This window comes from Geotrypetes seraphini, chromosome 13 (genome assembly GCF_902459505.1).
Source record: "Geotrypetes seraphini chromosome 13, aGeoSer1.1, whole genome shotgun sequence".
Lineage (NCBI taxonomy): Eukaryota > Metazoa > Chordata > Amphibia > Gymnophiona > Dermophiidae > Geotrypetes > Geotrypetes seraphini.
Genome location: NC_047096.1, coordinates 70,093,921 through 70,107,659, shown reverse-complemented (window position 1 = coordinate 70,107,659; position 13,739 = coordinate 70,093,921). Strand labels below are relative to the sequence as shown.

Below are 13,739 nucleotides of genomic sequence, written 5' to 3'. Positions count from 1 at the left end.
GTGACCCTGAGCAAGTCACTCAGTCCTCCATAGCCCGGGTGGTACGTTAGATAGATTTTGAACCCACCAGGACAGATAGGGAAAATGCTTGAGTACCTGATTGTAAAACCGTTTATATAACCTGGATAGGCGGTAGATAAACACCTAATAAAACTTGAAACTTAAACTATCCTCCACCCCCCCATCTAGCATCATCCACTTTCTTTCCCTCTTGCTTACTCGCTGGCTTACTCACTTTGTAGTGTTTCTTTGGTAAAGGCCAGAATCAGTCAGCAATATAAGCCAAGTGAAGACGGGCAGAGCCAGTGTCCTGTGTGTACTGCTACTAGCTCTCTAGAGAAGAAAAAACTGGGGAGGGAACCGTATACATCAACCTGTGACGGTGTTGAGTTTCAAATCATTTATTAGATACAATGCATATGCAGCTAAATAGCAGGTCCATCCGTATAGACAGTTAGGCCCAAATTCTGTAACTAGCGCCTAAAGCTAGGCACCTATTTCGGAGACGCCTATCTAGATATGTGCCTATTTAAATTGAATAACAAGCTCAATTAAGCTTTTGAATCAGCAAGGATTGAAACCTAGGCGCCTATCAAGAAAGCACGGTTCTGTAACAAGGCGCCTCTGAAAATTTAGGCGGCTTTCCAAAAAAACAGGCGCTATGCAGGTTAGGCGTGGGCGTGGCTACATGTTAGGTGCCTTCTTACAGAATCGCTGCTCTTAAGCGTGCTTAAGCGCTTGCATGGGCGCCTACCTTTTCGTTGCGCCTAGAGCCGGCCTATGTAAAGGGCGCCTCTGAAATAGGTGCCGCTCAGCGTGATTCACTAAACAGCACCCGATTTTACTTGACTCATGCTTAACACTGCCTATATCGGTGCCTAACTTTTGGGTGCTTCTTATAGAATTTACCCTTTAATCTATCTTGTGAATCCTTTCTAATCCTTTCATGGGGTTGTCGGCTCTTTTTTTTTTTTGAGCGTTTACATCTGCTACTAGCTCTGCCAGCCACGCCCCTTTGATGCAGGAAGTTTACATCGGAGGGAACGTGACGGACTGAGCTAGTGGTGGCACACACAGGAAACAGGTCCCACGTGCCTTCGTATGACTATTACTGCTGCTGCTTAGAGGACTTTGGGCCATTAATGTGTGGGCAGCAGGACTTAGAAAAGAGGGGAAGTTAACAGGTGGGTTTGGGGTGGCTTTGCCTCCCCAAGCCTCATATACAGGGCACCTATAATAAGATGTGCAATGCTGGGTCAGACCAAAGGTCCATCAAACCCACTATCCTGTCTCTAACAGTGACCAATCCAGGCCACAAGTACCCTGGCTTAATCCCAAGGAGTAGATTCATTACTTGATTACTGTTCACTGCTTTATCTCCTGAGGAGAGATGATATATTAAGTTACAGTAAATCATAAATAATAAGATATTACTGAGTAATATATTACTTGACCAACACAGAACTGCCTTAGGATAGAGTACTGAGCCATATTGCAGACAGGCCTGAGTAAAAAGTGAGTTTTAAAAATAATTTTAAAATCCTGAAATGAGGGTTCTACTCTAAAGGACAGATAAAGGGAATTCCAAAAAGATGGAGCAATGACACTGAAACAGGAATTATGATTAGTTTCTAGCCAGATGTGATGATGAGACGGCACAGTGAGAAGATACTGTCTGCAGGATGGGCTGTCTCTCCAATGGCGTGGGAAATGTCAACAACGTATCACATGTTGCTGCATGTTGTAAAAACCCAAAATGAGCAGAAAAAGACTTGAAAATTTTTTTTTTCCGTTTGCCTATTATAGGGCACATGCTTTTAAAAGAGGGCGTGCTATCTAATATAATACAGCCCTAAGCGCGCATGCGCACTCCCACCTGCGTGCTCCTGTTTTCCGTGTGCTGTAGGGCACTGCAGATAGGAGTGCGCATGCGCGAGAATCCCCCAAGGCGGATGTCGGTCGCGGCTGAAGCCTGGCTGGAGGAGGACGAGGAGGAGCTGCGAGAGCTCCACAGAGGCAGGAGGTGAGGAGAGAGAGACGGAGACAGATGGATGAAAAGGACAGAGGGGCTACTAGGGGGACCAGGAGAGATGGTAGGAGATAGGGAGAGATATACTTCAGGGAGTGTGGAGGGGGCAGGAGAGAGAGATGGTCTTGGGGAAGGACAGAGGGGACAGGAAAGAGAAAGATGGCAAAAGAGGTGAAACAGGGTCAGAGAGAGATGGTAGAGGGTGTGAAAGGGAGAGATGGAAATGGTAGGACCACTGCTGCTTTGGGCACTGAGGGAGGAAAGGTTGGTATGTCAGGACTGCTGCTGCTGCCTCGGGTAAGTAAAGACCCTGTCAGGAGGGCCAAATGGTGAAAGGTGAGGTGGTGGGACTGGGATCAGTGGGAGGCAGGGTCCGAGTATGATAGAGGCGGGGCATGGGTGGGGTCAGAGTCAGGGTATAGGTGGGGCTTTTCTAGCACCCGTTACTGTAATCAAGTTTCAAGTTTATTAACTTTTTAATATACCGACCATCAACAAGTATCTGGCCAGTTAACAATAAAATTTTAAAAAGAGAGAGAGAAAAAAAAAAAAAAAAATAATAATAAATATTTAAAAATGATGAGAGTGAACATCAAAGACATTAACTGGACAAACTTGAAAGTGAAGGTAAAAGGGAAAGGAGGGGAAAAGTTACATATTTTGAGGAGAGAGGGAGAAAGTGGGAGTGGGGTAAAACATATTGGGTGGGGGTCGCTTTTTTAAAGCGGTTGGTTGAATAAGAGAGGAACAGAAAAGAGGAGGAAAGAGAAAAGAAAAAAAAGAAAAAGAGAGAAAAGAACTTTAACCACAAGTGAAGGCGTCACGAAATAAAAAAGTCTTCAGGCTTATCTTGAATTTATCTAGATGTTGTTCATCTCGGAATTGCTGTGGCAGAGCATTCCACAGCGTTGGGGTGACTACAGAAAAATTTATTTTCCAGGTGTAAAAGAATTATTTTATGGAAGGGATTAGCAAGAGTTTTTGATCTGTTGACCTCAGAGTACGTAAAGAGCATTGAGGAATGAGAAGCTTATCAAGATATGAAGGCTGGTGAGAGAGTTTTATTTTGAAGGTCAGCAGGATGATTTTGTAAGTAATACGATGTGTGATAGGGAGCCAATGTGCTTCTTTCAGAAGCGGGGTAACATGTTCATATTTGCCTGTTTTGTAAATGAGTTTTATTGCTGTATTTTGTATTAATTGTAGACGTCGGATTTCTTTTGGGGGGAGACCGTTGTAAAGAGAGTTACAGTAATCTAGGTGAGAAATGACTAAAGAATGAACCAAAATTTTAATTGCATCAGTCCCTAGAATCGAAGTTAGTGAACGAATAAGGCGAAGTTTGAAGAAACAGATTTTTACAACCGAACTAATGTGATCATGGAAAGTAAGATCCTTATCGATAATGACTCCTAATAGTTTTATTTTTGTTTCCATTTGTATAGGAGTGGATTTGATAGAAATTTTTCCTGATAGAGACTCGCTGTTTTTGATTGGGAGTAAAAGGCCACAGGATTTATCAATATTGAGAGAAAGTTTATTTGTGTAGAGCCAGTCATTTATAGCGTCCAGTTTATTGTTTATGTCTTTTATATCTGAAAGGTTTGAGGTGTTGACTTGGTGAAGTAGTTGTATGTCATCTGCATAGGCGAAGATCGTGAATCCAATAGATTGTGCTAACGTAAGAAGAGGAGACAGAAAGATATTGAATAACAGTGGGGATAGAATGGAACCTTGCGGGACACCATAGGTTTGTGATGTAGATGTAGAAGTTTCATTATTTACATGAACTTTAAAACTACGTTCGTTAAAGTATGAAGTGAACCATGAAAGAGCCGGACCTGTAATACCGCAGTCTTTAAGTTGGTTAATGAGGAGAGAGTGATCGATAGTGTCAAAAGCTGCAGACAGATCAAGGGAAATAAGAAGAACAGATTTTTGGTGGTCACGATAGTAATGTATAGTTGAGATGAGGCCTAGCAGTGACAGTTCAGTGGAATGTGAAGAACGAAAGCCTGTTTGACATGGATGTAAAGCGTGGGTGTTTTCGATAAATTCTGTAAGTTGAGTATGAATGATTTTTTCAGTTAGTTTAGAGATTAAAGGTAGGTTGGCGATGGGGCGGTAGTTTGCCGGCAGAGAGGGATCTAAGTTGTGTTGTTTCAATTTTGGAATAACGAGGGCTGTTTTCCAGGCAGTAGGTACTAGGCTGTCAGAAAGAGACTTGGATACCATTTCCCAGATGAATGGGCCAAAGAAGGAAAATAATTTTTTAAGGAGTGAGGGGGGAATACTCTCCATAAGATTGTTGGAAGTATTTAAAGACTGTAAGATAAGGAGGAGATTTGCTAGTGAGGGCATTTTGAAGTTTGAACAGGTGCTGAATGATAGATGAATAGAGTCATCGGGGATGTGAGGAGGAGAAGCAGGAGGGGAAGGTCCTAGATGTCATCTGATATCCTTGATTTTTGTATCAAAGAAAAGTACCAGATCATTAGCAGATGGCTGCATAGTTAGGGGTAAAGGTTTTTTTTTAGAATATTTTGAGAGCGATTGAACTAAATTGAAGAGGGCGGAGGAATTACGGGTGGAAGTGATAAGTTTGGAGTAATATTCTTTCTTGGTTTGCTGAATGGCAGTTTTATAATAAAAGGCTTTTTCCTTGAACAGGATAAGAAGATTATTGCGGCGTGTTTTTCGCCATTTATGTTCTACAGAACGAAGTTGTCGTCGAAGAAGGGCAAGTTTATCGTTATACCAGGGTTGTTTTTTTGATTCTGACTTGGAGTAAGTTTTTTCTTGTTGAGGTGCCAGAGAATCTATTAAGGATTTTGTGGAGGTTTTCCAGAGAGAGAATTGTTCATCAATAGAGTGGGAAGAGAAGTCTTTGAGGTTTAATTTAAAGGAGTTCTGGATAGCGGAAAGGGTTATTTTATTAGTATTTCGGGGGATATAGATATTTTTTTGTTGGGCATAACATGAGTGTACAGGGAGGTCCAATTGCCAGTTAATTAAGGTGTGATCTGACCAAGGTAGAGGATGAAATTGAAAGTTTTGAAAAAGATGACTGATAGAAGTTGGACAGAAAATCATATCTATGGTGTTGCCAGCGGAGTGGGTAGGCATAGAGATAAGAGGGGATAATGATAAGTCGGATATTAAAGTTAGAAGTTCTGTAATGTTGTAGTGGTTGGGGGAATTGAAGTGAATATTGAAATCTCCAAGGACAATGGAATCAGGATAAGAAATATTAAAGTCTGATATAGTGGAGATAAGGGTAGAAAGCGAGGTTTTGGTTACTGGTGGGGGAAGATAAATAAGAAGGAAATTGAGAGAGGGGGAGTGTTTTATGGAGAATTGAAGAGTTTCTACTGGATCATTGGAGTAAGAATTGAAAGTGTCAGGCTGGAGAGGGATAGAGGTATGATAAATGACAGCTATACCTCCTTTTTTATTCGGGCGGGGTTGAAAAATTGCCTTGAAGTTGGTAGGACAAGCTTGGGTTAAATAAGCCTCCTCCCCCTGAGTTAGCCAGATTTCAGTGAGGCATAAGACATGAAAGTTGTATTGAGTAATGGTATCATGGATTAGATGGTGTTTGTTTTTGATAGATCGTACGTTTAACAGACCTATATTAAGTTTAGAGGGGGAGTAAAGTGAAGTAGGATGAATGCTAGAGGCAGGGGAAGTTGGAATGGTGATATAATATCTTGGCTGAATTTCGCTCGGAATAAGAAGGGGTGTTTTTTTAAGAGGCCGGCGGCCCCATATAGTAGGAATGGAGGCCATTGTTTTAGAACTAGAATGTTGGGGTGTGGGGGAATTAAGATGGAAAGAAGTGTGGAATAAAGGAAAAGGAATTAGAAGGTTGTATATAAGAAGGAAAGTTCCGAGTTGAGGTATTAATTTGTGTGAGGCTTTGGTGGAAATAATATTGTATAAGAAATGAACTAGAGCAGTGTTTTTCAACCGCTGTTCTGCGGCACACTAGTGTGCCGCGAGATGTTGCCTGGTGTGCCGTACGGTCAGGGCCTCCATCAGGGCAGTACCACCAGTCCTGCATTCAGGGGCCCGGAGCTGACAGGGGGCCCGGGCTCCCCCAGGGTCCTAGGCCACAGTCTAGGGAGAGGGGCGGTCCGCCCCACGTTGACAGGAGAGAGCTGGACGGGGGACCCGTGGAGTTCAATACATCTCGAGCCGCGAGGCTCGTCTTCTGTTCCTGCCTGCCCTGCAGGTAACATATAGCCGATCGCAAGCGTTCCCCGATGTCAGCGCTGACGTCGGAGGGAGGGCTTAAGCAAAGCCTGCCCTCTGACGTCAGCGCTGACGTCGGAGAATACTTCCGTTCGGCTATTTGTGCGCGGCAGGGCAGGCAGGAAGCAGAAGACAAGCCTCGTGGCTTGAGCTTCATTTTGCTGAGAAAGTTGCAAAGATGGGCTGGGAGGCAAACACGGAACACAAAAGGGGGGAGGGAGTGCGTTTTGGACACAAGGCATGAACTTGGGAGAGAGGAAGGGAGGGAAAGAGATGCTGAGGTGGGGGAGGGAATGGGTTTTTGGACACAGAAGGCATGGACTTGGGAGAGAGGAAGGGAGGGAAAGAGATGCTGAGGTGGGGGAGGGAATGCGTTTTTGGACACAGAAGAAATGGACTTGGGAGAGAGAAAGGGAGGGAAAGAGATGCTGAGGTGGGGGAGGGAATGAGTGTTTGGACACAGAAGGCATGGACTTTGGAGAGAGGAAGGGAGGGAAAGAGATGGTTGTGTACACGGGGAATAGAAGAAAGGAGAATTTTTGGTCATAGGGAGGGAGTGAGGTACAGATAGTGGCATACCAGGGTGGGGGGGGGCGGTCTGCCCCACCCCGGGTTTACATCCCAAGGGGTGCACAGCTGGCCACCCTCCAGTGTTGTCCCTAGGCCGGCAAACTGCGGCTCTTTAGCCACTTGAGTGCCACTGCCGCCATCAGGAACAGGCCGGCGCCAAGTTCTCCCTGCTTTTCCCTGTGGGGCCGGCCAACTCTCGCCACTCGCATCAATTCTGACGTCGGAGAGGACGTTCTGGGCCAGCCAATCGCTGCCTGGCTGGCCTAGAACGTCCTCTCCGACGTTAGAATTGATGACGGGTGACGAGAGTTGGTCGGCCCCGCGGGGAAGAGAAGCAGGGAGAACTTGGCGCCGGCCTGTTCCCGATGGCGGCGGTGGCACTCAAGTGAATTATTTTATATATAGTCAATATAGGCACAGAGTTAAATTTTTTAACATTTTCTAATGGTGATGTGCCTCGTGATTTTTTTCATGAAACAAGTGTGCCTTTGCCCAAAAAAGGTTGAAAAACACTGAACTAGAGCATGAAGTAGCTGCATGAAGGAGCGCATAAAGGAGCAGGACCTGCTCCTTAGGTGTGCTCCTTTGGCGCGCGCCTTAGCAGCATGCGCCATAAAGCAGGCAAATTTGTAGTCAATGCTACCGGTGGTGGAAAGTGGGCGGAGTCATCAGCGCCACCGCTATGCGGCAGCAGTCCCTTTGGGGAACAAGATAGCCTGTCAAAATCAAAATGGACACACATTAGAAAAGAGCAAACTACAAACCAGGTAAATGATAATAGGAGTAGAAAAGAAAGACGAGTATAACAGACGAACAAGAATGGACACAGGAAGTGTAATGAATGTAATGGGCTAAAACACTAGTTTGGAAATAAAAGGCATACTCTTTCTGAAACAGTGTGCACTTTTCCCAGTAGTGTATCATTGTGCAGGTATGAATCATCATGCATGGCATGAAAGAAATGTGCACTATTTCAGAAAGAGTAGTCCCATAGAAACATGACGGCAGATAAAGGTCAAATGGCCCATCCAGTCTGCCCATCTGCAGTAACCATTATCTCTTCCTCTCTCTAAGAGATCCCACATACCTATCCCACACTTTCTTGAATTGAGACACAGTCTCCATCTTCACCACCTCTTCTGGGAGACTGTTCCATGCATCTACCACCCTTTCTGTAAAAAAGTATTTCCTTAGATTACTCCGGAGCCTGTCACATCTTAACTTCATCCTATGCCCTCTCATTCCAGAGCTTCCTTTCAAATGAAAGAGACTCAACTCATTTCCAATACAGCACCCTCTTTCAAAAGAATGTGCATTCCAAGTTCCAAGTTTCTTTAAAATTTTCTATCCTGCCCTAGAGAAAACCTTCAAAGTGGCTTACAATCTATTCTAAAACATAACTGAAATACACAATATACAAAAAATAATCACTATATAAATAAAAAATATACAAAAATTAGCATCAGTAATATTCTTTTGTTTTCCAAGATCCTCACAGCATTCCCAATGACGTCAATCAAAATGAATATTTCCAGAAACAGCACAAAGAAAAATACAAACTACTCACCGCTGTCGTTATTCCTATGTAAATATTAACTGTGGCAGTCTCCCTAACCATAAAGATGCCCTCTATCTTAGGCATCTTGTTCTTCTGCCCAATCTGTCTAATGAGTAGATGGCATTTACCACCTCCCCAGTTCTTGTGCCCTCTGGCTTATGACCAGAGAACTAGACTCTTGCTCACTGGGGAGTGAAATTAGAAAAGGTTCAAACAAGTATGACCAAAATGATAAAGGGGATGGAATACTTCTCATATAAGGAAAGACTAAAGAGTTTAAGACTAAGGGGGGATTTGATTGAGGTCTATGGGTAAAAGTAAATCAATTTTTTTTACAAAGACTAGGGCACTCTTATAAAGGCTGGTCAAAAAACAGAAATCCAGCTTATCAGTACTTATAAAGGCAGACGACTGGCGAATCAGCAAGTATAGGGCGGGTTCCAGAAATAAGGTGTGGATTTACAAGAAAGAAGATTAGCAAAGGTAAGAACCTAATTTTTCCTTCGTGTACAATCCCACTTTATTCTGAGACCAGTGGGATGTAACAGAGCAGTCCTGAAAAATCAGGGTGGGATTGATGAGCCCGCTACCAAAATAGAGTCACCAAAAGTAGCATCCTGCTTAATTTTTTTAATAGCATTTCCAGATGTTACAAGGAAATGCTATTAAAAAAATAGGAGGAAATATTTTTTTACTCAAAGAATAGTTAAGTTCTGGAACACGTTGCCACAGGATATGATAACCGTGGCTAGCCTAGCTGGGTTTAAAAAAGGTCTGGACAAGTTCCTGGAGGAAAAGTCCATAGTCTGCTATTGAGGCAGTTATGGGGAAGCCACTGATTGCACTGGGATCGGTAACATCGAATGTTGCTACTATTTGGGTTTCTGCCAGGTACTTGTGAACTGAATTGGCCTCTAGGCTAGATGGACCTTTGGTCTGACCTGGTCTGCCTATTCTTAAATTCATATGTGAAAACTCTGTTTATTAAACAAGAGAGACAATAAAAATATATAAGTGCACAAAAGAAGTGAATACAATAGTATGAATACAATCTCACAGTGTCAATGCAAGATGCATTTTTATTGGTTTCTTAGTTGGTTATAACCCCTCAAAAGCTTCTTTCCTCCTACTCTCAAACAGGAGTAACCACAATAACCCCCATCCCAGGCTCTTCATGCAACAGTAGACTGGAATTTTAATGGGTTGTGTGTATATATGGGACTATGAATTGATGATCCAGTAAACTTTGGTATGAATGAGTTGTGTGTATATGGGACTGGGGATTAATGGGTTGTGCATGTGTGTATAAATAAGGACTATACAATTCTTAAATGCTGCTTTTCTGATGGTGATACAGATTTGAACAGGCATATATCAGCAGCCAGCTTAATGGTGCGGTTGGTGAATATTTCTGGACAGCACTGCAGGACCTGAATCAGACTGGGATCTTTCGCTGGCTAAGCAATGATGATGTCATGTTCACTCACTGGAACCGTGACCAACCAGGTACAGCCCACTGTGCAGGGAGGATGGGAGGCACTGGCACAGGAGCGGTAGAGACTTGCATTCTTCCACTCACATTTTCATCTCTCTGTCTTCTATCTCCATCACATCCCTGATTGTTATCTTTCCCTCTGTATTGTATCACCTTCTTCCTTGTACATCCTGCTACCTTGTTCTCACCATTTCCATCTTTTAATGACCTTCTCTCTGTCTCCATCTCATTCGCACTTCATAGCACGGACATAGCCACAGGTGGACCCGGATGGGCTTGGGCCCACACAGTTTGGACTCAGGCCCACCCAGTAGTGGTGGTCCTTGATAAACCCGGTATGAGGGGAGTAGGTTGGACTCCTGTGATCCTGCCTCTCCCTCTCTAAAGTATCACTTCAACAGGTCCCCCAGCAGCAGCAGTGATTCCCACATGTCTTGCTGTCTAACTCGGAAGCCTATCCTCTGCAGCAACTTCCTGTTTCTGTCCAAGCAGGACGTGGCAGAGGAGAGGTTTCCACGTTAGCAGCAGAGCAGCATGTGGGAATCGCTGTTGCTGACCCATAAAAGCTAGAAAGAGTTGTAAATGGAGTTGGGGAGGGAAGGAAAGGAAGGAAAGATGCTGCACATGGGAGAAGAGGAGTGAGAGAGAATAGTTGGATGCAGGGGTGGAGGGGAGGGAGAGATGCTGCATGGAGAGGGGAGAGGAGCAAGAGAGGGAGAAATGTTGGGATGTGAGGAGAGAAGAATGGCAGTCAGCATGAATACAGTGGGCCTGAATTTCTAGTATATGCACAAGATGTATATTTATCTGTTATATATTCTGCTTTTACTTTGTAAACCATTGAGATATATTGTGTCATGGATGGTGTTATTAAGTATAATAAAATGAACATAGGGGTGGAAGAGGGAGAGGAAGCAAGGGGAGAGAAGGAGAAATGTTAGACATGATAGTGGAGGGAAGGAAGGGAGAGATGCAGCAACAGAGGGGAAGAGAGATGTTTGACCCAGGGCAAAAGGGAGGGGAAGAAAGATGGGAGAATGTGGGAGAAAGGCATGACAGAGGAAGGGAGAGAATGCTGCATGGGGGAGGGGGTAAATAGATGTTGGACCCAGAACACAAGGGAGGGAGAGAGAAAGATGTTAGATATAGGGATGGATGAGAGAGAAGGAAATGTTGGATCCAGGAGCAGAAGGGAGTGACGGAGAGATGCTTAACAATAGGAGTGAAGGAAGAGAGCGGCAGAAATACTGGACCATGGGGGACAGGACAGGAAGGGACAGGAAGATGTCAGGTTATAAGGGCAGGGAGGGGAAGAAGAGGAAACAGATGCTGGGCTAGAAGGGTAGAGAAAAGAAGACACTTGGAAGGTGGAAATCTATTGGAATGGCTAGAAGGAGGAGGAGAGGGGTGACAAGGAAATGAAGGAGAGGATAGTGATTACAGAGGATAGAAATATGGTAATGGGGAGTAGATTAAAGATGAAGGGGAATGGAGGGTTAAGGAAGGCATGAGATGGGGAATGGAAGAGCTAGGGGTGAAAGAAGATGGACATTTGATAGGTAGCTGAAATGTAAAAAGGAGGATAAGGGTGAGAAAGAGGCAGAAAAGAGCTAAAAAGGAATGATCAATATGTCAGAGGCAGGTATAATGAGGGAATAGACAGGAGAGATGAGAAAAGACAAATAGATAGCAATTGTTTGAGGAAGAATTAGCAGACTACAGACAGAACAGCAGAAAAGAGAAACTGGAACTAACATGATGGAAAAATAAAATATCTAGACAACAAAGGTAGAAAAAAATTAATTTTATTGTGAAGATTTTAAATGGAATATGTTAGCTTTGGGAAATGTGCATAGCAAATTTCTTTCTACTGTGTTCAGTAGAAAAGGAAATACATTTCTGTTTTTATATCTCAAATGTTGCAATATACACCAAGTTTAACTTCTTGAGGTTCCCAGTTCAATTTTTGTCAAAATATTTTTATTTCTAATTTGTGATCCCTTGTTCTGTATTTAGTGAAGGTCTGTTGGTGTAATGGCAGGTGGGAAAATTGGAGGGGAGCCCTCTTTTTATTTTCTGACCTGGGCCCTAGCAGGTGTAACCCCCACTGTATAACTGGTGGGGATCCCCAGCTGAGGACCTCCTGCACAGTCGGCCCTAACTCCCTTCTACCAAGCGCTGCAGTTGATGACAACATCCTTAAGCCACGAACAACTAAGCACCTGTGGGGTGCCAGCATGACCGACTTAGGGACATTGCTGCTGCCTGCCAAACTTGGTAAAAGGGAGGTCTGACCATCTTCAATCTTCAACTGATAGAGCTTGGGAATGCTCATTAGCTAAAGGATTTATATTTTGAGGTGGGGCAGAGAAAATTTTGTGCCCACCCACTTTGGCTCAGGCCCACCCAAAATTGTCTGGTTATGCCTCTGCTCACAGGTTATGACAATGTCTATGATGTGTCTCTTTAGATCCTGACAGCTGGCAATTTGTTGTCTCTTTGCAGGTTATGACAGAGGTGGCTGTGTAGTGTTAGCTACAGGCCGTTCTATGGGACTTTGGGAAGTCAAGGACTGCACCAGTTTCCAGGCTAGGTACATCTGTCAGCAATCGTTAGGCACCTCAGTAACCCCTGAGCTACCAGTGCCATACCCTACCCCCAGCCTGACAGGTACCTGCCCCCAGGGATGGAGCTCTGGACCCAACCTTCGGCATTGTTACAAGGTGAGCATGTACTGTCCCACATTTGCGTGTGTGTCTTTGTATGTGTGCATGCACTTGAACTTATGAGGACAGTACTTCAGGCTATGGTGCTGCCCAACAGTGGCGTACCAAGGGGGGGAAGGTCCGCCCCGGGTGCAAGCCCTGAGGGGGGTGCTCCCAACCTTGAAGCCGTTGGCGTCCGGTTCCCCCCCCGACGTCCGGATTCTCCCCCTGCCCCCCCCCCCGCACCATTTGCGGTGGAGAAGCAGCCTGCAGCGGGATTGCGATGCCAGTGATCCCTGCGCTGCGTCGGCGCTGCTTCCTCCACCGCAGTCCCGCCCCTCCTCTGACGTCAGAGATGGGGCGGGACTGCGGCAGAGGAAGCAGCGCCGACGCAGCGCAGGGATCACTGGCATCGTGATCTTGCTGCGGGCTGTTTCTCTACCGTTGGTGGTGCGGGGAGGCCAGGGGGATGAGCGGTCCTTCAGGATTGGAGGGCGAGCGGTCCTTCACAGTGTGGTGGGGCATCAGGCCTTCAGAGTGGGGCGGGCACACAGGCCTTCAAGGGTTGGGAGAGACCTTCAAGGGGTGACCCGGGAAACTACAGACCGGTGAGTCTGACCTCGGTTTTGGGGAAAATGGCGGAAGCACTGATAAAAGAAAACATCGATGAACATTTTGAAAAAAACGAACTTCTGATAACCAGCCAACATGGTTTCTACAGGGGGAGATCGTGCCTGACTAACTTATTGCACTGCTTCGAAGGAATTAACAAACAGATGGACAGAGGAGACCCCATAGACATCATATACCTAGATTTCCAGAAAGCCTTTGACAAGGTGCCTCATGAACGTCTACTCCGGAAACTGAGGAACCATGGGGTGGACGGAGACGTGCATAGATAGATCAAAACTGGTTAGAGGGTAGGAAACAGAGGGTAGGGGTGAAGGGCCACTACTCAGACTGGAGAAAGGTCACGAGTGGTGTTCTGCAGGGCTCGGTGCTCGGACCGCTGCTTTTTAACATATTCATAAATGATCTAGAAACAGGGACGAAGTGTGAGATAATAAAATTTGCGGACGACACCAAACTATTTAGTGGAGCTCGGACAAAGGAGGACTGCGAAGAATT

At 44.9% G+C, this 13,739-nt stretch overlaps 1 protein-coding gene across 2 annotated transcripts in view; it reads left to right on the top strand.

Annotated features, from left to right (window-relative positions):
• Positions 1 to 13,739, top strand: part of MRC2 (mannose receptor C type 2) — a 143,550-nt gene that overhangs the window by 67,476 nt on the left and 62,335 nt on the right. For both annotated transcript variants that reach the window (XM_033918346.1, XM_033918345.1), the window contains exons 11-12: positions 9,769 to 9,917; positions 12,412 to 12,629. In XM_033918346.1, coding sequence (XP_033774237.1) covers positions 9,769 to 9,917; positions 12,412 to 12,629 — 367 coding nt within the window. The remainder of the gene's footprint in view (positions 1 to 9,768; positions 9,918 to 12,411; positions 12,630 to 13,739) is intronic.